Raw genomic sequence first — 19,653 nt, 5'->3', positions numbered from 1 at the left:
AGCATTCAGGAAGTACTTCATTAGCATTACTATTCATTTATCTGCAATTCTTTTTAGGGATTTTGATGGGCCATTTTTTTTCTCTGCTGAACTGAAGTGCCTGGCTGCAATAGATTTCAATCTTTGGTGTTTTTGCCTTTTGAATTGTGCTCTCGACTGTGAAAAGCCACAATATCAGTGATTATTTATGACCTGCATAAGGTGTCCAGATGTAGAAGATGCAAAGAGTAATGTGTTCCTTGATGAAACGTGATCATTACATTGCATTTGGAAGCTATAAACTCTGACCATGGACTATAATCTGTCAGTGATCTTCATTCAGTACTGTGTGCATATGTTTGTATGACGTTCTAAATCACATTGCAAATGTGAGCCTGCTGCAAATCTATTCAATAATTCAGACAGATTTATTGAAGTAAAAATAGTAATTGATGAAAAAAATAACAGTATGACCCCTTTTTTATCAATGGCAATTTTGATTCCTGTTGTCTTGAACATGTTTATTTATATTGTAGGCAATACGATGCACACTGGTCAACTGCATCTGTCTGAGTTTCAAACCTGCGAAAATAAACCCTCGTCATTGTGAGCAGTGCAGGCACGGATGGGTGGCACATGGTAATATTGTGTAACTAAACCCTGTTCTTTGTCCAGATGTCCACATTCCAGTTGATTCCATAGTTCTAAAACTTGTTTTGTTTTCTTGTGACCTAGCATTAAGCAAGTTACGGATCCCGCACTTTTACCCCGCCAGCCAAGTTGAGATTGTTCAGTCCAGCGTGGTCTTCGATATTAGCAGCCTTATTCTTTATGCCACTCAAGCCATTCCTGTTCGCCTGAAAATTCTGCTTGATCGGCTATTCAGTGTCTTGAAGCAAGAAGAGGTCCTGCAGATCCTTCATTCACTTGACTGGACACTTCAGGACTATATTCGGGGTTATGTCCTTCAGGTACAATACAGTGCTTCGATTACTGTCATACACAAAGGCTTGTTGAATAAAGAAGTGTCAAGGGTAGTAATAATGTACAAAGTGTTACTTAAATAATACAATAACTTAAACCAGAAAACTAAGCGGTTCAGATTAGTTGATATATGTGATTTGTTGTTTATACTATGGATAGCTGCATTTTGTACTTGGCATTTCCTTTTTAAATATTCCCAATAGAATACATAAAAAAAAAAAATCATCATGGCTTTCTCCATAAGCATCTATTAATCACAAATTTACATAACTGTCAATCAAGGTTAAAATATTTATTGTTAAATATAAATGGAGTATAGCAAAGTATACACTGGTTGCCTAACTAAAATGCCTTCTGGGCAATAGCTGCAGCTACACACATTTTTAGAAGCCACAAGAGCCTTGTGGATAAAGGGGCTTGTGTTGCCACTTACATACTGTATGTTACTTATTGCAGTGAATTTTAGAAATCAAAACTTCACTTTTGCTTCGGCTGATTTACTGTAGGTAGCAAGAGACATATTGCTTCCTATTTTTCCCCCATATCATATCTTGCTGCCTTATTTTAAACATCTCTGTTGTTATGATACTGCTTAATGAACTTTTGTGGCTCAAGGCCTATTACACACATCATTTTTAATTCCTGGAGATGTTCAGGAGGCACTTACATACTGCCTTGCATGGCCTTCTATCCCCCCATGTCTGCCCTTTACCACAGTTATTCAGGAGTGATGGTGTCTCTTGGAGCTGTACACATCATCATCAGTCTCCTTGCCTGTACCATTAGTCAGAGATCATGTCATGCCATAGTGCTAGCACTCTTTAGAAATATTCTGTAAAAAAAGTCAGACTTTGGCTGCCTTGATGCTTCATAGATCTCCATTACAGGGTTGTATGGCTAACTCAAGGTTGGTTGGCCTCCACGGTTGAAAGACCTTGATGCTTCAAACTGGTACGAAGTCAACAAAAAGGAGAAAATCTCTACTTCTCTAAATAGGTTGTTTAAGAAGACTCCTCGTATTTCATAGTTGGCCAGTCTAGGACTGACTGGTAGCCCTTTCACTGCATTTCTTCATAAAACACTTTTCCTAAGTGAACCATGTTTTTTTTTTCCCTCTTGGCGGCCTCTGCCTAGGATGACATTGGTAGTCCTCCAATATTGGAAATGTAAATGTAAAAAGAAAAAAAGACCTTTCTCCTTATCGATATTTTTACATGATGCTTTGCTGTGTAAAAATGTCTACTTTCAACCAATAAAAAATTGCTAGCTAGCTTTCTGGGTCCAAGGCTCTTTTGATGTATCTTTTTACCCTATTTATGCCAGTATGGTTATCAAAACCTTCCTTTCTAGATCTGCCAAAAAAAGAGATGGCAAACATAGCAACTCAGTAGGGGGCATGTTGTTTGCTTTTCCACAAAAAAAAAACCTTGTAACCTTATAAATGGATCTGGGGGCTCATTCATTCTAGCTGTTACATTTTGTATCTTGAATGATAGCCACTTTTGAAATAACTACCAGTTTTCTGTCTAACCAGAGCAGCACAGCAAAGAGCCATACAATTAAGAAAAGAAAAAAAAATCTGATTTTATTATCTGTCCACCCTAAATATATTAGAAGGGATTTCTGCGTAACTGCCACAAATATAACAGAACAGAGTTAAATTATGCTCATTAAGCTCATTTCAAAAAGCTTACACTTCCTGCTACAAGTTGCTACAATTATGTTTTTATGCAAAGCTCCATTATGGTCTTATATCATGACACAGATCAATATTTAATGATCTGGATAATCTTGTGTTTTAGTGTTGGGATTAAAAATATGGAATCAATTATCTCCAAACCTCTACAGCATGAAAAAAATATGATGATGCATTCTTCATCAACCTGGAAAGTCTTTCATGGACTGTGAAAAATCTCAGTAGGCTATCAAGTACATGTCCTGTGATAAAATATTTATTGTAGTTATTGGGAAAAGTTAGACAAGGCCAGAGTTTGATATAACTCCAACACTCAAGTGTAATTACAGCTGTGCTTTGTGGACGCTGGCTATAGATCAATACGCCTTCATTTATTCTCTGATCTTTAGTTGCCTGGAAGATTATTAAACTTGCAATGGGGAGAAAAATGGAGCTTGCCTTAAATGAGCAGCTCATCTTAAACTTAAATTGCAGGGCTTTTCTCCTTACATTAACTGATCAATCTAAAATTACACATGAAACACTAACATGTAGCTCTCTCCCTTTTTAATGGAAAGCAATATGCATTTGTATTTTAAATTACAATTAAAGATGAAATCCCGGCTAAATAAACAGCATCTCAATATAAGAGGCATGTGTATTCCTACTTACATCTTGGTGTCCCCTGTGTATTTTTTCTAGGTCTGTGCAGTAATCCAGCATGAAACAGATTCTGCATTTTGCCTCTGTGCAGGGGTTTCCTGTGATACAGACAAGTTACTTCTGCTCTTTGTCCTGGGGCAGGGTGACTGGTCATATATCTGCATACCTGTAGTTCTCTGCAGGCAGTCCATATAGTCAGTGGAGCTATTGGGTCCATCCCACATCTCTGCACAGACCATGTTGATGTTGTCACTGCTACTTATTTATTTTATTTATTTAGTTAGTTTATGGAAAAGTGCAATTGACAATGAGGATGACCACAACATTTGGTCAGTAGAAATATACAAGAATAACAGTGTTCTTTATGACAATATAGTTTAAGGTTGGATTAATTCTAAGGATGGGAAATAATGTGGTAGTAAAGCGACTTCCCCCTGCAAGTTAAGGGAATACTGCGCTAGTATGTATCGCATGCTAGCACATTATGAAAGACTTATTTTAAAATGAAGCCCTCCAGCAGTGCACTGTCACCACACAGGGCTTCAATCTTTACCCAGTCTTTCTTCTTCCGGGTTCACCATCTTCGGCCGTTTGAATGGTCAAGCCGAAATGTCGTCAATCCCATGCATGCACACAGGAGCCATGATCTCAACACATGCTCTGAAGAGCATAAACTTAGTGTGCGGTGCCTTCAGAGCGCAGTGCGCATGCGCTGGCAACCTCCTGGCTGCAGAAATAGTGAATATCACCTAAATGGTGAACGTTGAGGAGATATTCCTTGCACCTACTGGTAAGTTTTATTATAAGCTTACCTGTAGATACACGTCACCAAGGGGTCTTTACTACCGCTTTAAGCAGTACTTGGATGGATGACAGTCAGTCTATTATCTAGCAGCTGAAGGAAGAGGGGTCAGTTGAAGGATCATCACTTAAGTTTGGTTTGATACCATTGAGTGTATTGGACATTTTGCATTATTGATTGTTTGGTATCTATAGGCAAGTTTCAATGAAAGATCCCCATATTTCCTTATGTAAGGAGGCATCCATCCATTCTATGCAGAAAACATAAGACAGCTTATCTGCAAACAGAGATGTTGGGAGGTTCTGGGTAGATTGAATTATGTAGCATTACTTTCCTTGCTACTAGAGTTACATTGGTAAATATAATGGGATGTCTATCAGGCCAAAAAGTGTCTATTCAGGGGTTGCTGGCAAATCGTTTTATACTAATGCCGCGTGCACACGATCTGACATTATGGACAACAAAACCATGGATTTTTTTCCGACGGAATGTTGGCTCAAACTTGTGTCTTGCATACACAAGGTCACACAAATGTTGTCGGATATTCCGATCGCCAAGAACGCGGTCACGTACAACACTACGACGAACCGAGAAAAATTAAGTTCAATAATTCCTGTTGTCGGAAATTCCGACAGCAAATGTCCGATGGAGCCTACACACGGTCGGAATATCCAACCAAAAGCTCACATCGAACATTTGTTGTCGGAATTTCCGACCGTGTATACGCAGCATTAGTGTATGGTAGCATAGAGCACTACTGCAATACAGAATGGTTTAATTTTGGGACACACCCAGAAGGTATGAACTGCTGCTTTTAATATTTGGGTTTGCAAGGGCATTTAGTGCACATAAAGTAGTTTTATACCATTTGTGGCTATTTGAGAATATTTTTAAATTAACACTTTTGGTCCCAGAGTTCAGTTTTACCAGGTTTATCCACTCAAAACTATATTTTAAGTCTGTAGATGTCAGCATGTTGACTAATTTACTGAATTTTATCAGGGACTACCTGTACTTGAACGCACAAGTCTGCACTTTCTGATATTCATTTTAAAGGGGTACTAATCTCCCTGTGAATAAATTTGTTTTATTTACAGGGACTAAAGATCTTGCAGTTGAAATTCCCTGGATATAAAGGCCATGCATCTTTTTTAAACAAAGATTTTGGTTAGACTATAATAATGCAAAGGTGCAATATAGGCAGTGTCTAATACCCTCAGTAAACAAATCTTTGGGGAATGTAATAGTTGTTCCTGTTCGAATGATCGCTATTGTTTTCCCATTAATACTGGGAAGTATTAGCGACTGACTAGCCCTCCTTTCTCATGCACAATCAGCCAAGTTAAATTGCAAAGCTTCTCCTGCTGAAAACAAAAAATGCTACTGCACTGATCCTTGAGAAACAGAAATTAAAGTTCATATTTTTTATTGGCTAACCTGATTTGACACCTCACTGCAGCAAGGCAGATGGAATACCCCTAAGCACCATACCTGTTGAGGTATAAGAGCTGAAGCATAGCCATCGATTTAATGTTGTGTATAATAGCTCAATTGTATTCAAAAGGATAGGGCACAATTCCAGATACACATTTTCATTACCTGATCAGTAAGGAAAGGTTTCAGGATCAGTTCCCAACTGGTTTTATTCCAACATAAATGTAAAATGGATTGCTGATGAGACCATGTGACCCACTTCAGACACCAGTATACTAGTATTAGACAATAGGTGTGATAGGTGAGAAAAAGCTAAAATCAAATTAGGTTTAACAAGAAATGAGACTACACATGGGAGAAGCAAAACTCAAATTCAGTCTTTACTAAAGCATTTCAGGGCAGCCATAGTTTCCCCTTCCTCAGGGCTGTTTGTATAGGACCGTGGCTGCTCATGATTACAAATGTCTGTAAATGATTGGTGTGATCATTTCTAAAGTGTAGAAATCTTTGTGATGACGCAAAATAAGGAAGAGTTGATTTTTCTCCAACAGCCTAATGGAGAGTATTCAGTTGACTATCATAAACTGCGTTTGTTTCTGTATTAATTGGGTAATATTCCAAAAGTGGCAAAAAGTAAATACTGAAAAGTATGGAAAACATTTAGCACAGTTTTCATTTTATACAATTATATTTGGTAATTGCAAGAATTTTAATTGCATTGCGGGAGTTTGTTGACATTTAGAACTATATTATCCAGGCATTAATTTCCTTACAATCTGGGAAGTTTGCATATGTGTGACTAAGTTCCTTTTTTTTCATTCACTTGGTGTAGGATGCATCTGGAAAAGTCATAGATCACTGGACCATAATGACAGTCGAAGAAGAATTGGCTACATTACAACAGTTCCTTCGCTTTGGGGAAACCAAGTCCATTGTAGAACTTATGGCAATCCATGAAAAAGAAGGCTATACTGTGCTTATACCCCCTACCAGATCAAATTCTGACATCAGGGCATTTATTGAGAACAGCAACCCCAGGAGCAGTCCTATTGTACCTCCTGTATTGGAGAAAATGTCTCCATCTTCTATACATCCCTTTGAGAACATGATCAATAACATGGCTTTCACACTGCCATTTCAGTTCTTTAGCCCCCTGCCTCCACCACTCATTGGCTCACCGCCCGAGAGGCCGCTAACGGAAAGAAGTCAAGACAGAGGAAATGAGAGCGCACAAGATCCCCATATATCATTCTCTGAGAGTAGCTTCTTGGCTTCCAGTTCTGCATCATTTCATTTAGAGAATGAGTCTAACGTAAGTGCTCATGATATTATGACCAAAGCTGAAGATGATAGCCCGTTGAGTGATTGTAGCTCACACAACACCATGTCAAACTATGATTTGGCATCAGTTTCCCCTGAAGGTACACTAAAGTCTGTTGACCGAAATGGGTCTGGACCCAGGAAGGGACGTGTCTTCTGCACAGCTTGTGAAAAAACTTTTTATGACAAAGGAACATTAAAGATTCATTATAATGCTGTCCATCTGAAGATAAAGCACAGATGTACAATTGATGGGTGCAACATGGTTTTCAGCTCACTGCGTAGTAGGAATCGCCACAGTTCTAACCCTAACCCACGACTTCATATGCCAATGAATAGGAACAATCGTGACAAGGATTTGAGGAATGGGCTAATGATCTCTGTATCAGAGGACTACAAAAGGTTAGGACTTAAAACTCCTTCTTTAGATAACAGGCCTCATAATTATGGAAGTCCTGTCTCTGAATCAAAGGTTCCTTCTGGTCTACCTAATGTTGGACAGTCTTGTGTTCTAATCCCTAATTTAAAAACTGTTCAACCTGTCCTGCCCTTTTACCGAAGTCCAGTTACCCCAGCTGAGATAGCTAATACTCCTGGTATAATTCCTTCTCTTCCAGTCATCTCTTCACCTGTCAGTGAAAAACTGCCATCCCCCGACTTGCCATTAGATGCAGCGCCGAAAAAGAAGTCTCGAAAATCTAGTATGCCAATCAAAATTAACAAGGAAACTCTGACTACACCAACCGAAAGCACAGAAAGTATTAATTCCGAGGAGGAACTTTCATCACAAAAAGATGACGAGCAGTTGTTAGATGACTGTGATAACAATATGGAAGGCTCAGCAGAAAATCCAGGTGGACTAGAGAGGGATCATGTGCAGTCTACAGCTTCATTCCAGCCCCTGAATGGAGGGGAGCATAATTCTCACTCTGTTATGGATGAAAGTTATGACAATACGTCTTCTGACTCTGAAGATGAATTTCATCCCTTCAAACATGAGCCGACACTGAAAGTGGATTCCAGTGAAAATAAATATGAACATTCAAACCACTTTAATGTTGTCAAGCAGCTGGCTGACCCCTCCCTGTATAATAAAGAACAGCCAAAACACGCAGATTTTGAGGACAGTATTGAATTTCGGCCTTACCCTTTGAGCGGAGGCATTTTTGGTGCTATGTCTAACAAGGGCTCAGGCTTTGGTGACTCTGCAAACATAGAACGTGGAGAACAGCATTTGGAAACTCCTAAAGATGAAAACCGCTTTCACTGTGAGATTTGCAATAAAGCATTTAAGAACCCATACAGTGTTAAGATGCATTACAAAAATGTGCACCCCAAAGAAATGCATTTATGTACAATTGATGGTTGCAATGCTGCTTTCCCATCTCGAAGGAGCAGAGACAGGTAAAGTCACATTAAACAAATATGAATCATTTTGTTTAATATTTTTTGTCATATAACATTGAAATTAAATACACTATGCAAAACTCAGGGAACAAACTTTAAAGTATTTTTTTTGTATTAAACGCTTCTAAATTGCTTAACTTGTGCACCAGTATTGTACAATTTTTAGGGGGCATAAAAGTATATACAACCTTTAAAAAGAGCCAATCTGATTCTCCATTTTTAAAGCAGTTAACTTAAAACAAAGCTGTTCCAGCGCCGCAATGTCAGCGCTAAAGCCGCTTCCACCTTCACCCGTTTTGCTTCCGGGGCCACGGGCTCTGGCTCTGTGACTGGCTGGAGCCGCGATGACGTCATTCCCGTGCATGCACACGGGAGCCGTCATTCACGGCACAGGGTTCGGAAGGAATGGCAGGAATGGCCGTTCCTTCAGAGCGCATGCGCCAGTGATGCCACTGGCTGCATGTAATGAAAATATCTCCTAAGCTGTGCACGTTTAGGAGATATTTACAGTTTTACACTAACTATAGGTAAGCCTTATTATAGGCTCATCTATGGGTAAAAGGCAGTAAAGGAAGTTTTCTTCATCTTTAAAATGTATGTAATCCATAACCTTTTTAAAATCTCAGTCATGTTTTTTATGCTTTCTACATTATGTACCCACTTTCTAAGGCCACCCATAGATGGATTGAAATTCAGCTGGTTCCATTGATTGACTTCAGTACCACCAGCATGTCAGTTTTTTTAATATATATATATATATATATATATATATATATATATATATATACACAGCATATATAGCTGCTGGCAGTGATTAGTGATTATTGTATTTTGATGGGTCCATGGTCCAACATCAGATTCTCAGTGCACAGGGTCTTTCTTTTTAAACCTTAATGCAACATTTAGCTGATAAATGTGGGGTTTATTTTGACAGCACTAGGAGAGCCAGACCATGTCTCTTACATACAAGCAGCAGCGCCCTGAACACTGCTATCTCTCCCTGAGGGATTAGAGCTGGGTTTGCTGCTTGTTTAGGAGAGCAGCAGTCTAACTTTCCTACGTGCCCCAGCTCATGCTTGCAAAGTGGACCTGTTGTCAAATGCAACCAGTTTACTTTATGTAAAGTTGGATAAAAAGTCTGATTCATCACTGAGGGCCGTACATTTTGTGTTTTTTTTTTTATGAACCCCTCACTTATTAGCCAATAGGCAGGTAGAGGTGGTAGCAAGGACTTGAATATGCATAAAGGCAACTGAAAGTACTTATTACATCAGTGGACAGTTTAATGTGGTCTTGAACCCAAAGAACATTTTAAAACACGTGCATACAAGTGGTAAGGGGTATGTTTAATTTTTGAGTAGAGGTGGGGGGAATTCATGACTCAGGATGTGATTACGGTACTTTTGTAAATGTCTGATAGTTTACTTCATTGCTCCATGGCCTGCCTTGATGCATCACTATTTCATAGATTTCCCATGGGACCACTGTGTCACCAAGTTTCGAAATCTCATTATTTTATAGCAATGACCATGGAGAGAGATTTTTACTTCTGCTTACAATGGACTCTTAGAAAAACTTCCTGTACTGTATGTCATAGTGAAGCCTGGAAGGTACCTTGAAAATGGAAATGCATAATGTAGGCATAGATGTATCTCTGGACCAATGAGTCAGGGGCATTTATTTAATAAAAAAAAAACACTTTTCTGCATTTCATATAAATATCCTCTATGATATCAATCAACTGTATAACCACAGTTAATCTGCTGAAAGTAAGCTGTCTGCTTTTCCACTATGCGCTCCTGAGCTGGACCATGTCCATAGATGCACACAGTACTGGCAAGCCATGCCCCCCGCTTCTCTTCACAGGAGTTTGACAGCCGCAGGGTCCTATGGCTGCCACTGCCCTCAGTGTCTCCGGTGAGACTGGAACGGTGCTGCAGCCAGGATGGCACTGCAGTGGTGGGAAGAGTTGGGCATGTGTTTAAGGACAGGGGGTAAAACAGTTAGTTGATCTTCTTTTTTTTTTTTTTTTTACCTTAACCACTTGCCGACCTCCTCATGTAGATATACGTCAGCAGAATGGCGCGGACAGGCACATCAACGTACCTGTACGTGCTCTGCTTGACGTGGGTGGGGGGTCCGATCGGGACCCCCCCGCTACATGCGGCGGTCGGTAAGCCTCGGGGAGCGACGGGACGACGGCGCGGCTATTCGTTTATAGCCGCTCCGTCGCGATCGCTCCCCGGAGCTGAAGAACGGGGAGAGCCGTGTGTAAACACGGCATCCCCGTGCTTCACTATGGCGGCGCATCGATCGAGTGATCCCTTTTATAGGGAAGACTCGATCGATGATGTCAGTCCTACAGCCACACCCCCCTACAGTAGTAAACACACACTAAGTGAACACTAAATGTTACAGCGCCCCCTGTGTTTAACTCCCAAACTGCAACTGTCATTTTCACAATAAAGAATGCAATTTAAATGCATTTTTTGCTGTGAAAATGACAATGGTCCCAAAAATGTGTCAAAATTGTCCGAAGTGTCCGCCATAATGTCGCAGTCACGAAAAAAATCGCTGATCGTGGCCATTAGTAGTAAAAAAAATAAAAATGCAATAAAACTATCCCCTATTTTGTAAACTCTATAAATTTTGCGCAAACCAACCGATAAACGATTATTGCGATTTTTTTTTACCAAAAATAGGTAGAAGAATACGTATCGGCCTAAACTGAGGAAAAAAAAATTTTTATATAGATTTTTGGGGGATATTTATTATAGCAAAAAGTAAAAAATATTGAATTTTTTTCAAAATTGTCGCTCTATTTTTGTTTATAGCGCAAAAAATATAAACCGCAGAGGTCATCAAATACCACCAAAAGAAAGCTCTATTTGTGGGGAAAAAAGGACGCCAATTTCGTTTGAGAGCCACGTCGCACGACCGCGCAATTGTCTGTTAAAGCGACGCATTCCCGAACTGTAAAAACCCCTTGGGTCTTTAGGCAGCATATTGGTCCGGGGCTTAAGTGGTTAATGTAGGTAAAAAACATTTTGCGTTTAGAACCAGTTGAACTCAAAGATAAGCAAATGTTAAAGCAAAGCTTAAAAAGAGTTATCTGTATTATTAGTCCAGTCACTGCTGGTCTCGCCTTGTGTAGTGTGACTGGTCTTGTCCCCACCCCTCCTGTAGTTCTCTGCTGGCAGCCTGTAGTGGATGGGCCTGCTAGGTGGGCACAGGCTCAGCGGTGAGGTCACTGCTACACTTTCAAGATAATATCTGGATTTGCAAAGGCATTTGATGCACAAAAGTGGATTTATATCATTTGTGGCAATTAGGAATCATAATAGGAAGTTTTTAAGCATCTAATTTTTTTTTAAGAAATTACACCTCTTGGCATAAGGTGATGATGGGGGATGTTTTTACACAGAATATCTGGGGGAGGGAAAAACTGGGCAATTTCTAGGCTTTAGATATTTAGTTTGACATACTTAATATTACTAATAAAGATAAATAACAAAATTATTTATTTTAGTAACATAAATGTACATAAATTGCACATTTTATTACCCTGATTAAATTGACTAAATACAAAAAAAGGTCTGATGTTTCAGGTAAAAGCAGCTATCACAAACTCAAATGGCAGGGGGCTGAATTAAAAGAAATAAATCTTCAAGGACAACATTGTGTCAATTGAGCGTCACACATACAGATAAAGAAAAAAAAAGATTTATATAAGTCCTTCTATAATCATACATTATAGTACTAAAGTAAAGAGGGTGTAGCCGTTCTCAGTTGGAAAACCGGGGATACATTCAAGCTAAATCTTTAGACCCGGTTCACACCAGAATCTCTTAATGCGTTTTTTGTGAGCCCTCCTGCAGTGTGATTTGACAGCACATTCATTTAAATGTACTGCAAGTCACATCAGAACGCAGCCAAAGTAGTGCGTGCGATGCATTTTGAATGCGGTGTGGGAAATGTACATGAAACATACCTTCCCCGTACCGCATTCTGGTGTTAACCGTTCCTAACTCCACAAATAAAATAAAAAATCACCCTTGCTGTGCCCACCCCCCCCCCCCCCCCCCCCACACCCACCGGGCCACAACACAAGAGCTAAATGGTCTAGGGGTGTATAGAAACAGTCATTGTTACGAACCCTGTCCCTAGCTCTGACGCTGCCCATTTCTACAGAAAGCTTGAGTCTGTGGGTGGTCCCTCTGCATCATCACATACAAAGAAGAGCGTAACCCCCTGCACAGAGTCCTTTTATGTTGTTTTTTTTGTTTTTTACATCTTAAAAAAATAATTTTAAGTCTGAAGATTACATAAAACTCCCAAAGCATTAACTATTTTCTGAAAGCAGACACGCTAGAGAACAAATTAGTGGCATCTCCATTTTTTTTTATGATATACAATATTAGTACAATGGGTTAGGAAACACACACATGTGGCGGATTGTGTGGAAGCACCAGATCACTCTCATCTGACAGACAACAGTCGGATTGTTAGATTTACACACACTCCCAGTGGCTGCAGCTGCCAGGAATGTGTGCAAAAACCTCCAAAGCCACCATCATAGTTTCTATGTCAGTGGCAGTAAAAGGGTTGGTTTTGTCTGTCCTTAGAGAGGTGGCTGAGAAGGACCAAAACCCACTGGAGGGACACTGCTGGAGCATGGAATACAGCACGTATTTACTCTTTTTTTTTAGCACCTATTGACATGAGTATTTAACCCTTGCAGTCTGTGTGTGTTAGGGGGGGGGCTCACTGCAGGGGTGGACTTTTTTCTATTTCCTGAAATTAGGTTAAAGTTTACCTAGGGGCAGTGCCAGCAATCGCTTGTGGACTGCCTATACATCACTTGTGGACTGCCTATACTGCTGCTGACAGTCCAGTTCAGGGTCCTCCTCCTTGGGTCCTCCTGTTTGCCTTGGCCATCAGGCCTGCTCCACCTGCAGCTCCCAGGCAGAGCATGTCCTTAGATGCACTTCCATGTTCTTGCCCTATTTTTAATACATTGTTTGGACTTTGTTTCCTTAATCTCTTTGGTTGATATATATATATATATATATATATATATATATATCAGTCATGACTTTATTTGACTCCATTTGTAATATTGATTATACCTAACCACTATATGTCAACGTATATCTGTACATTGTCTATTTTTATTACGACATAGGCATTGTCTACTATGTCTAATTTTTCTTTTTAATACAGGATACATTTTGTATATTTTATATACACTGGTATTATATTTGGCGTAACTCAAAAAGTCCCATGGGCACAATTTTTTCTTCCTGTATTATATGAAAACAGGGACGCCAACATCATTGCACTTGTGGCCCTCTCCAATTTATGTCACAATGATAAATATTCATTGAATGGCACTATACTACTTATAATAAACAGACATGGAAGAGAAGGAAGTAAAAAAAATATCAGACTCTTATACATGGACAAAATCAACCAACCACCTTGTAATAGAAAAAGATTGTTTTTAATTTCCATTGAATAATAATGAAAGTTCTTAAATGAACAAGTTCTGGTACCTATGTTTTTCTTATATGTACTTTTTGTTTCACAGGCACAGTTCTAATCTGAACCTTCATCATAAACTACTGACCAAAGATGCCCTGGAAATGCAAAACAATCCTTACAATATTCCTTTTCTCGTCAAAGAGATGTCCAAGGATCGTTTCCAGGACTTGCCATTAAAGAACCCTGGACAGACATCTGTGATCTTTAAAGGAATGAACCGAACAGGGAGTCTGGTTTACCCCCTGAACAAGATTAGAGATTCTTGTTTGAACAGCTTTACTACGGAGTCTATGAATGACAGCGTTGTGTTGGACTTGAGCACCACCTCGAGCATCAAATCAGCCAGCAGTTCCCACTCTTCTTGGGACTCGGACGGTGGTAGTGAAGAAGGTAACCTACCAGTGGAAGATAGTGATGAAACCTGTCAAGGCCTGAGCTTCATACCACAGAATGAGATATATCACAATTGGAATTTGGTTGCTAAAGCTCAGCAAAGTTTCTCAAACATCCCCTCTGGTATGCCAATTACCTGTCACACCTGTCAAAAAACATATAGTAACAAAGGGACATTCAGGGCCCATTACAAAACTGTCCATCTTGGGCAGCTCCATAAATGTAAAGTGGCAGGCTGCAACATAATGTTTTCTTCTGTGCGTAGCCGGAATAGACATAGCCAAAATCTGAACCTTCACAGAAGCTTTCCAGAGTCACTGAATCCTGCTTAGGTGAAATATATTCAATCATATTCTATTATGGTGAATTAATGTAATAGTTGCCAAAGTGGCCAGATTTTGGTTACTGGGTCCTTTAAAGATAAACTGTGATAAACATGGGCAGTGTAAACTGAGCATATGATGAAATCAGAGGTTACCTTCCGCCATTAGCATACCTAGCTTAGTTGACATCCAGGTCCTATTTTTTAACAATCCCCTTCCTATGATTCCCTATACATCAAAATAATTTTTATAGAAATTGTGAAATTAGATGAATACTAAAAGTGGGCAGAAGTAAATGGTGCTGATGAAAAGCTTTTTTATCTGTACATATGGGAATATATAACCATGTTGATAACAAAAAAACGAAATTGTGCGCCATGGAGAAGGGTGGGAATAATAATAATGACTTTCTTAATAAAATAAGATTCAAGAGTTTAATAGTGGTGCATATAGTGCACTGCGGTGATGCATAAGGATAATAGTGGTGTGCTCTGATAGTGACAGGCCTACGGGAGACTACTATGTAGCGCTACTCCTGTGGGAGTCGCAGGAATTACTGTCCAGGTCTTCCCAACACCTGCCCCCCAGCCAGACACACAACTGGCTCATTCAATCTTTCTTCAAGGACCAGTCTAGGGAATGGTTTATTTATTTTTGGAGAACTTGGATAGGAATGAGGGAAGTGGTGGGATACTCCAAAGATAATACCTATTTACAGCTGAGGACTTGGTTTTCCTTTAGGACAAACCATGAGGAAGTAGACAGTAGACGTCAACTTAACTAGAAGTAGAGCCATTAGAGCAAAGTCTCTTTAGGTAGTAAAATCTCTGGACAGAGCTCTTCAGAACATCAGCCGGTGTCCCCTTTAATGGACCAGCTGACTGTAATAAGGCACCAGAGGGGTAGCTAAAGCTTATAACTGCCAGTTTCCAGTACTGATTGCTGGATGACTGGAGCTCAGACAGAGGCCAAATATGGTTCTACCTCAAGGTACATGTGGTATATGGATGTTTAGTGTTCATACAATAATTCTAGGGTAAACATTCACTTTTAAGGTATTCACTGCAACAACCACTATACTACTTCCTGTATGGAGAGCAATTGTAGAATCTGGAACAGTTGATGACAGCTGTGTTGTTGCTTATTCCAAGTTCTACAAATATGCTATTCCACGCAGGAAATGAACATAGGAATATAAGGACCATTTAAAGTGTATGAACTACATGGAGAGTAAACACACTTCTTATTGGACTAGAAAGCATTAATACAAAACATGGAACAAAACATTTTCCTGAGAAAACTCCTTGGATGAATAGTACTCAATGTTTTATAAGTTAATTGGGACACCTGTGAACTTGTGTCCTTGGTAAAGTACATGCTTTTGTATTAATTATGGAAATAGCTTATCCTGTGGTATGAATATGTTGGTTTTGAGCAATCGGAGAGAAACATTTATGGAAACTGAAGCAAAGATGAGGTGTTGCCCCAGAGCGGCCATTTCTTTTTCTAAAAAACAAACCACCTCTATTCCTTTCCTGCAGTTTTCATAAGCCCAAGGGGGTTGAATTACCAAAACTGGGGTGTGAAAAATCTAGTGCAGCTCTGCATAGAAACCAATCAGCTTCCAGATTTTTTGGTCAAAGTTTAACCACTTAAGACCCGGACCAAAATGCAGGTAAAGGACCTGGCCAGTTTTTGCGATTTGGCACTGCGTCGATTTAACTGACAATTGCACGGTCGTGCGACGTGGCTCCCAAACAAAATTTGCGTCCTTTTTTCCCCCACAAATATAGCTTTCTTTTGGTGGTATTTGATCACCTCTGCGGCTTTTTTTTTTATAATTGACAATTTTTATTGGATGTCAACATACACCATACAATGGTTCAAAACATAAACAAAAGAACAAAACAATACAAAAATAAAAGGGAATTAGTAGTCACCATCAGCTCTGTCTGCGGCTTTTATTTTTTGCGCTATAAACAAAAATAGAGCGACAATTTTGAAAAAAATTCAATATTTTTTCCTTTTAGCTATAATAAATATCCCCCAAAAATATATTAAAAAAAACATTTTTTTCCCTCAGTTTAGGCCGATACGTATTCTTCTACCTATTTTTGGTAAAGAAATCGCAATAAGCATTTATCGATTGGTTTGCGCAAAATTTATAGTGTTTACAAAATAGGGGGTAGTTTTATTGCATTTTTATTAATATTTTTTTTTTTTTACTACTAATGGCGGCGATCAGCGATTTTTTTCATGACCGCGACATTATGGCGGACACATCGGACAATTTTTGAGACAATTGTCATTTTCACAGCAAAAAATTCATTAAAAATGCATTGTTTACTGTGAAAATGACAATTGCAGTTTGGGAGTTAACCACTAGGTGAAGGGGTTAAGTGTGACCTCATATGTGTTTCAAACTGTAGGGGGGCGGAGCTGGACGTGTGACATCATTGATCATGCTTCCCTATATCAGGGAACACACGATCAATGACAGCGCCACAGTGAAGAACGGGAAGCTGTGTGAACACACAGCTCTCCTCGTTCTTCAGCTCCGGAGACCGATCGCGGGACTCCAGCGGCGATCGGGTCCGCGGGTGCCGCGCTCACGGAGCTTCAGACCGGGTCACGAGCGCGCGCCCGCGACCCACGGCTGGGTACTTAAAGAGGACGTACATGTACGTGATTGTACCCAGCCGTGCCATTCTGCCGACGTATATGTGCAGGAGGCGGTCCTTAAGTGGTTAATTGAACAAGCTGAAGTTAGAAACTGATTGGCTACCATGCACAGCTGCATCAGATGTTACACTCTTCAGTTTTAGTAAATCAACCTCCAAGTGTATTTCATGACATAACAGGGAATTAAATACCTTACTTACCTTATATCAGTTTATGATGGTGGAATCTGGACCAAATCACTCACTGCTTTTTTCCATGCACTTTTTTTTTTTTTCATTTTTAGGAAAAAGCATGATCTTGAAAGAACGAAACAATGATGCATTTCAAAGTAGAGGATGTGCAAACAGCTCCTTTTACTGAAACACAAAACAAACCACTTCTGCTACCATGCCAGCTGCCAAAAAATCATTTTTTTGTAGAAAATATCTTGTGTAAGTAGTAGTCACAGAGTTATTTCCAGTGTACAGTTTTGATACAATGCCACTGACGCATCATCACTGTAAGCTGTTTTGTCTCAATATATGCTATGCACTTGTTATAGGCATTTTTGTATTAAAATGCTTTGTTCACTATTGTTCTGAATGGTATGTTCATATTTCTTTTATATTATTGCTTTTTCTTTGTTTACGTCAGAAAAAGCAACTTTTTTCCAAAGCATGATGTAAATAATATATACATTTCTGTTGTATTCTAAATATATATATATATATGGCAATTCCAGGAGGACTGGATTTGTGAAATGGTTATTATGTACTGTGTGTATATATTTATATATAAAAATGTCACCAAACCCTAATAGATTTCAGTTGTTGTGCTATGTAGCAGCGTGTCACAGTTTTGTTGATGTTTAACTTATTGGGAATGAGCCCAGTTGGTGTGCAAGTTCTTGCGATGTAGTAGAGAGTGGGAATCCTTGTACAGATGGTATATGAACCAGTGAAGAAAGACTACCAGATGCTTATGATATTAAATAACCAGCTAAGCATCCAGTAAATGGTTTATTCAGTGTCTTATAATAGAGAATTTTCTGTTTTAGGTCAATAATATTGAATCCCTGAACTGTTCTTCAAGGGGAAGAGCACTCAAAACTTGTTTTCTTTTCATGAGCTTCAGTGGGTTTATTCACCTGCAGCTTGAACCTATAGTAAACAAATTTTTGTTTAAAACTGAGCTCGGGGGATTTATGTTTTTTGAAAAATTTACCTAATATCCTTACAGACAGGCATGTTAAATTTATTGTATCTGGCAACCCTGGATACATTATACCCATTTCCATATGGAGTCTAGCAACCATGTCATACTATATAACAAAAAGGTCCTGGAGAATTCATTTTAGCCCAGGTTCACACTGAGCTGCGGGAATGAAGCCGTACGAGTTCAGCTGAACCCGCACGATATCACTCCCGCCTGTCAGTCCCCATTTCGGCCGCGATTACAGAGATTTTTGGTTTCTGCACAGATGTCAATGTAAATCGTGTGTCGAAATCGCAAAAAGTAGTACAGAAACTACTTTTTGAAATCGGTGCTGCACCGCATATGCGGCGTCGCACCGATCAGGACGGTGCCATTGCCGGCAAATGACGCCGATTTGACATGTCAAATTGCATGTCATATTGCACCAGTGTGAACCAGGGCTTAGGCAGAGAAAAAGAGTCCTTCCCTCATCCAACTTTGTTTTTCTTTTTCCTCCTTTTCCTTATCCCACCTCTTTCACCTTTTCTTCTTCTCCCGTTGTGTTTTCAACTCTCCCAGTCTTTTCTCCTCCCTCCCTGTTCTTTCCTTGTCCTTTCTCCCCCTTTTCTTATTCTCTCCCCATCCTTTCTCCCTGTCTTTATTTTTTCTCCCACTATTCTTTTTCCCTCCTTTTCTCCATCCCTTCTTGACTTTTCTCCCTTTCTTTCCTCTTTCCTGACCTTTTTCCCTCCTATTTTTATTATCTCTCTTCCTTTCTCCCTTTCTTTCCTCTTTTCTCCCTCCTGTTCTTCTTTTCTCCCTGACCCTTTTCCCTCATATTCTTCTTCTCTCCCTGTCCTCCTGTTCTTCTCTCCTCATCTTTTTTCCCTGTCTTTCTTCTTCTCTCCTTGTCCATTCTCCCTTGTTTTCTCCTCGTCTTGGCACAGAGCCAAGATGTTGGAAGGTTGTAATAGTGTAGATCAGGGGTTCTCAAACTACGGCCCTCCAGCTGTTCAGGAACTACATTTCCCATCATGCTCAATCATGTCTGTGATTGTCAGTTTTACAATGCCTCATGGGATTTGTAGTTCCGCAACAGCTGGAGGGCCGTAGTTTGAAGATCCCTGGTGTAGATAAACCCCTAGGTAATCAGATCTGCTGGACTGTCCTTAACACTGGGTAGGTAGATATTTTATTATAAACTGATTGCACATTTCTGGATGCTTAGGTCATACCTACATTTCTTTAACTGAAATTATTACGTTTTCTGTTTA

General features: G+C 39.6%; 1 protein-coding gene across 4 annotated transcripts in view; it reads left to right on the top strand.

The window, feature by feature from the left end:
• The window catches only part of BNC1 (basonuclin 1), a 44,376-nt gene extending 26,374 nt beyond the window's left edge, over positions 1–18,002 (top strand). For 2 of the 4 annotated variants that reach the window (XM_040342609.1, XM_040342610.1), the window contains 5 exons: positions 516–618; positions 715–950; positions 6,370–8,261; positions 13,855–14,533; positions 17,490–17,575. In XM_040342609.1, coding sequence (XP_040198543.1) covers positions 516–618; positions 715–950; positions 6,370–8,261; positions 13,855–14,533 — 2,910 coding nt within the window. In that variant the 3' untranslated portion in view covers positions 17,490–17,575. Of the gene's footprint in view, positions 1–515; positions 619–714; positions 951–6,369; positions 8,262–13,854; positions 14,534–17,489 lie in introns of all 4 variants that reach the window. The other 2 variants (XM_040342611.1, XM_040342612.1) reach the window with 2 other exon arrangements.
• Positions 18,003–19,653: the final 1,651 nt, after the last annotated feature.

Source organism: Rana temporaria, chromosome 3, assembly GCF_905171775.1.
Source record: "Rana temporaria chromosome 3, aRanTem1.1, whole genome shotgun sequence".
NCBI lineage: Eukaryota > Metazoa > Chordata > Amphibia > Anura > Ranidae > Rana > Rana temporaria.
This window is presented reverse-complemented; position numbering and strand designations above follow the sequence as displayed.